The sequence below is a fragment of the Peromyscus eremicus genome, chromosome 2, assembly GCF_949786415.1.
Source record: "Peromyscus eremicus chromosome 2, PerEre_H2_v1, whole genome shotgun sequence".
NCBI lineage: Eukaryota > Metazoa > Chordata > Mammalia > Rodentia > Cricetidae > Peromyscus > Peromyscus eremicus.
Genome location: NC_081417.1, coordinates 66,277,303 through 66,283,302, shown reverse-complemented (window position 1 = coordinate 66,283,302; position 6,000 = coordinate 66,277,303). Strand labels below are relative to the sequence as shown.

The following is a 6,000-nucleotide window of genomic DNA, read 5'->3' as shown; positions in this document are numbered from 1 at the left end:
TCCAAAAGTCAGTCTTAAGTGGTGAATGTAGTTATTAGATTTAATACTGTATGGATTTAATTATGCTTTATGTCATAAGGACTAGGCAAACATGTTTGGAAAGCATGCAGTGTTTCTTTGTTCTGCTGATCACATTTTCGGAAGTCAGGACAGTCGGCCCGGATTTAGACCATTTTCTGGCAGCCCAAGGAAAGTTCGATAGGAAGGACACTGAGCCGTACACTCACCAGCGTGGTAATAAGTTCTGCATTCGCCAAGAAAGCTTGAGGCAGATTTCTCCTTTCAAATCCGCGGCTGGTTTCTAGGTATGTGCCCAACATGAAGTCTGTGTGACTGTCACAGATTGGCAATGCTAATGGCCATTTTATATGTGCCAGGCACCGTGATGGCAGAGCTAATCTTCGCAAGGACCTGCAAGGTGATGCCAGAATCCTTTTTCTACCGAAAAAACGGAGCTTTGGTTAAATAAGTTCCTTAAGGCCACCCAGATTTTAGAGTCAAAGCTAAGACTGACTGAATGCGAGCTCAAAGTTCATAGTCTGAACCATAAGTGGAACTAGTATCTGACGACGACTAGATCTAAAAAGTTGACCTCAGCAACATCCCCTGGTACAGTTTACAAGTCCACTACCCACTGCCATCTCTTCCGCCACCACCCCCCGGCTGCGCAGGCGCGTTGCCTCGCCCACCACTCTCCCTTCCGCCACCACGTCTCGACTGCGCAGGCGCAGCGGCTGGCGGAGGAGGGTCGGGATTGTAGCTACTAGAAGCCGCTCGTGTTGCGCGTGCGCGGACTCACGGACCGGGCTGGCCATGGCGACGGCGGAGGACCAGCGGACGTCACCGGAGCCCGCGGAGCTGCCGGCCGCCGTACGCGCGAGCGTGGAGCGGAAGCGGCAGCGGGCGCTGATGCTGCGCCAGGCCCGGCTGGCAGCGCGGCCATACCCCGCGGCGGCGGCCACCGGAGGTGGGAGCCCCTGACGGGCGCGCGCAGGGCGTCCCTCCGGCGGGTTTGTGACCGCATCCCGGGCCTTCCCGCTGCTCCTCCGTGGCCCGCTCGGGCTCGGTGTGCGGGAACAGCCGTGCATGCCCGTGCCTCCGTGGTTCCAGTCCTTCCCTGTCATGACCTCTGCCCGGCGCCTCTGTGGTGCAGAGCTCTCAGCCTTGCGAGGATTTAAACAATAAGCCCGCACCTTCTCCCAGTCCAGCGCCCAGCAGAAGCGACCCTGGCTCAATCTTTTCCCTGGGTCCTGACTTCCAGGGCCTCATTGAGTAACACATGCAGTGCCCGTCGCTTTGTCACGGCCACCCTGGAAAATGGAAAGGGCAGGGCTTGGTACCCCTATTTTACCCCTGGCAGTTGAGATCAGAAAAGAGATTTTTCTCAGGTTAATCAGGACCAGAACGGGTCATATGGCCCTGGGTTCATTTTGACTATACTTGCCATCTTAGGGTAGCTCCTGCTTGACTGTTTTCTCAGTTTTTAATGTCAATTGTGCTCTCGGCTGCTGGCGTTGCCCTTGAGAGTAATTCACCTGAATTATTTCTACAGAAGTAATTTACTTTTTTTTATCCTTCTCCTTTTCACAACTTCATGTATTGTATATATTTGTATGTATAATATATATGTTTTAGCAGTATGTACTGAACAATAACGCGTATATTTTATGACAGTTTGTACTTTTAGACTTTCTTCTAGGGTTGCCATTGAATTTGATTTATTGCTTCTGACCAGCAAAGCTGGATTGTAAACTAACTTAGATTTGGATCCTTCGAAGTCATTTGAAAGTCCTTATGTACCATTTTGTAATGTGAAAAGTTATCTTCCTTTTTGTTGGTCGTAGTGCAGATCTTGGAAGATCTGATTGATGCAGCCTCCGTGTCCCATTATCCATATGCAGATAGACACTGCTGGATAAATGTCTTACAAATATCCTTCCCCTACCCGCTGGGAATGCAAACAGCCTGGCACATGCCCAGACCGTGCAGTTCAGAACACCAGGGAAATTAGACGTAGCATAAGATGGCTGGGGCTGGGGAGGCTGAGACAGAGGATTTGGTTAAGGCCCCCCCCCCCCCGCCCCCCCAGGTCACAGTGTTTGCAAGTTAGCGAGGCATTGGCTCGAAGAATGTAAAAGAGGCCCGTGGATGTTGTTCAGTGGCGGGGTGCTTGCCTGGCATGCTCAAGACTTGCGTTCACTCTGGTAGTGAAAACGAAAGGTAGCTTAACATTAGGCAGGGCTGGTCAGTCCACCTGGGGAGTTTTGTTGCCTTTGGAAGCCAGAGTCCTGCATCTTGTTTGAACGCCCCACCCCCTCATTTCACTCTCCACCCTGGGGGAGGAAGGTGTTTCCACTTGAGAGATTTAGAAGCTGTGAGTTTTAACTTTTTTGTTACAGGCTTGGCAATTCTTCAGTTTGTCGTTTGCTGTGGCCAGGAATCCCTTCTCTTCGTGGTTCTGCTTCTGACTCCTCAAGGTGGTTCTTAACACCCAGGCTTCTCCTGTCTGCTCACTTTTAGTTCTGGTTCAAATAATCCCCTTAAAGCAACTTTTTGAAAGTGTCTAGTACAGAACCATGGAAGTAAACACTAGGTGTTCCACTGTACCTGGTGTTCGAGGCTGCCCCCTGTCTTTCCAAGCCTCATGTAGAAGGGAGTTAACAGCAGGGTGGGAGCCAGCTGTCCTTAGGCCTGTTTACGGCTTGGCCCCTGGCTGCTGTCTAAAAACTTGTACTGTGGTGTGTTTCCACTATTCCCGAACTGGTGGTTTACTGTGGCTAAATTGTATAGAATGTGATTTATGCAGTATACCTATGTAGGTCTTTGGAAGTCGGGCATTTGGGGCTGGAGTATGGTAGGGAAGGAAGCTCCCATCCGTGGGACTCTTCTAGACCCCCCACTTGCCCAGTGTGTCTTTTCACTTGACTTTTCATTTGTATTTAAAATCCTTTGCAACTAATTGGTGCATGTAAGTGAATTATTTTCCAAGGTTGTGTGTGTTGTAGAAGATTAACTGCAGCCAGGGAAGCAGTTTTGGGAACCCTGATTTATAGCCAGTTAATCAGAGTCCCTGGTCTGCAGTTGGCATCTGAAATTGGGCAATCAGGGACTGAGACCTCAACCTGTTGGATCCGACTCCAGGTAGATAGTGTGAGAACGGAAGTGGAGGGCACCCAGTTGGTATTCACTGGAGGATGGTTGGGGTGTAGGTGTTCGTTAACAGTGTTGAGTGGTTTGTCCTGTCCATAATTGGAGCTAAACCTCAGACGTGCCCGGAGTTCATTGAGCTCCGGCTTTGGTTTGGATTTGCTGTAGCTGTAGGAGCGATCTTACTTCAAAAGCCCCATTTCCTAGTACACAGTCAAGTTAGTTCCACCAGATGCATCCCAGGGTTCTGAGTGGTCTTGGTGTCTGCTGTGCCCTGTAGTCACTGTAGAGGTCTCAGGGGGTTGTCCTTTAGTCGGAACAGTAGGTTCTTGTGGCTGTTTTACAAACATCATCTGTGAGGAAATACCATTTTACTTCTTTCTACCTCTTAGGCTTTTTTGTTTGTTTTTTGTTTTGTTTTAATTTCTTGCCATGCTCTTCCAGCTGGGTCCATCTGGACAGTCTGAATAGAAATGGTGACACTTATCCTTTTCCTGTTTACCTACAGGGGAACACATGGGCTTGCCTGGTTCAGCTGATGACTGCCTTTATCTGCTTTCTGTAGGCATGACCAGTGTAAAAGTCCCTCCCAGAATGATTGACACCAAAGGAGGCTTCATTTTAGAAGAGGAGGAGGAAGAGGAACACAAGATTGGAAATGTTGTTCATGACCCAGGTAAAGCAGTTTTTCTGCAGAAGAAGTATTGACACTGGTTATTTGAAGTAATATGAAGGGTTCTTTGCTCATTGATCAATGGTAAGATTGGTGGAGGATTAAAAAGTCAGAGACGGGGGGGGGGGGGGGGGGGGGAGGGAGGAACTGGAAGAGTAGAGGGAGGGGAAACTGTAATCAGGATATATTGTATGAGAAAAGAATCTACTTTCAATAACGGGAAACGGGAAATACAACCGTGTGTGTGTGTGTGTGTGTGTGTGTGTGTGTGTGTGTATTTATATTATCAGTTTACAGTGCTAACTTTTGTGTATGCTTCCTTTTCATGGTGGAACAGATATGCTTACACATGCAGTTTCTTGGTCATATGATAATATGCTTAATTTTATGAAGCCCTACAACACAGTTTTAGGCAGATTCATAATTTCAAACTCTCATCAGTGATATAGGAGAGGGCTGGCTTCTCCACATTCTGGTGCAGTTTTCTTATCAGTCTCTGGTCCTATTATCCCCATGTGAATCAGCATGCTTCAGGTTTGAATTGAGTATACTAGATGCTAATGGTGTTGGACATCCTTTCAAGTATTCATTGCCCATTTTAAATTTTGGAGCAATATTTATTCAAAACTTCCTATAATTTTAAATTAAATGATCTATCCTTTAATGCTGATACAAAACTGTAAGTTCTAGATACAGGTTTCCTGTCAGTTTCAGCATATAAACAGTTCGCTATTCATTTTCTCTTAGCTCAGGGTGTCTTTGGATTGGCTTGATGATATTCTCTTAAGAGGACTTTGGGGCTGGAGAGATGGCTCAGAGGTTAAGAGCACTGACTGTACTTCCAGAGGTCCTGAGTTCAATTCCCAGCAACTACATGGTGGCTCACAGCCATCTACAATGAGATCTGGTGCTTTCTTCTGGCTGCAGGGTGCAGCAGGCTGCAGAACACTGTATAAATAATAAATAAATAAATCTTTAAAAAAAAGAGTAATATTTAAAAAAAAGAGGATTTTGTTTGTAATATTAGCAATGTCCAATTAAATTACCTCCCCTTTGCAAAAGAGAGAGAGAAAGGAAAGAACATTTCATACTTCAAAATTCATGTACAATTTTACTCCTATTCTCTGAAGTAGACAATTTATATTCTGGGGGCTTGTTAATATGTGTGTGTGTGTGTGTGTGTGTGTGTGTGTGTGTGTGTGTGTGTGTATAATTTGTTTACTTATTTATTTATTTTGATTTTTTGAGACAGGGTTTCTCTGTGTAGATTTGGAGCCTGTCTTGGAACTCACACTGCAGACCAGGCTGGCCTCAAACTCACAGAGATCCGCCTGCCTCTGCCTCCCAAGCGCTGGGATTAAAGGTGTGCGCTACCACCGCAATGTATAATTTTAAATGATCCTCTTCATGATAAAATTCCTAAGGATTTTTTTCCATGTAATTCTTTATTTGTTCATCAATATGGCCTTACATTTATTAAATACATTCATTAACAACAGCAAAGTCCAACACCCAGGCATGTGGGGATGGTTACTTGGTTTACGTACGTGAGGTGGACATTTGCTGTTGTTTTATCATAGGCACTGATGGATGGAATAAATTCTCAGAAGTATTTTCATGAGCTGGGCATGGTGCTGCTTGGGAGGCTAAAGCAGGGTGATGACTTGAATTTAGTTTGTGACTAGCCTGGTAAGGTCTGGTGTCACACCCTTCATCCCAGCAGGCGGATCTTTGGAGCTTGAGGCCAGCCTGGTTTCCATAGTGAGTTCCAGATCAGCCAGAGCAACAAAGTGAGACTCTGTCTCAAAGAAAGAGGAAAAGAGAAAGGCAGACCTGGTAGAACACAGTGAAGCCCCGTTCTAGTTCCATTTTGTCGTGATCAACACCCTGACAAAAGCCACGAGAGAGGAAAGAGCTTACTTGGCTTAGCATTCCAGATGGCAGGCCACCATGGAGGGACTGGAAGGCAGGAACTAGAGCAGCTGGTCACAACACCCAAGGGAAGAGCTAAGAGACAAACGTACCCATGCTCCCTGCTTGCCCAACACTCAGCTATCCCTGTCTGCTTTACACAGTCCAGTCCGGGGTGCCGCCCACAATGGCTGAGTCCTTCCCACATGAATTAGAAATTAAAACAGGCCCACAGGCCAACCCGATCCTGACAGTTCCCCAGTCCAGCT

At 46.8% G+C, this 6,000-nt stretch overlaps 1 protein-coding gene across 3 annotated transcripts in view; it reads left to right on the top strand.

Annotated features, from left to right (window-relative positions):
- Positions 1-798: 798 nt before the first annotated feature.
- Positions 799-6,000, top strand: part of Xpa (XPA, DNA damage recognition and repair factor) — a 42,857-nt gene continuing 37,655 nt past the window's right edge. For all 3 annotated transcript variants that reach the window (XR_009377550.1, XM_059254300.1, XM_059254299.1), the window contains exons 1-2: positions 799-967; positions 3,713-3,823. Coding sequence is in view for 2 of the 3 variants with exons in the window: in XM_059254300.1 (XP_059110283.1) it covers positions 814-967; positions 3,713-3,823 (265 nt within the window). In the remaining variant the exon portion in view is untranslated. The remainder of the gene's footprint in view (positions 968-3,712; positions 3,824-6,000) is intronic.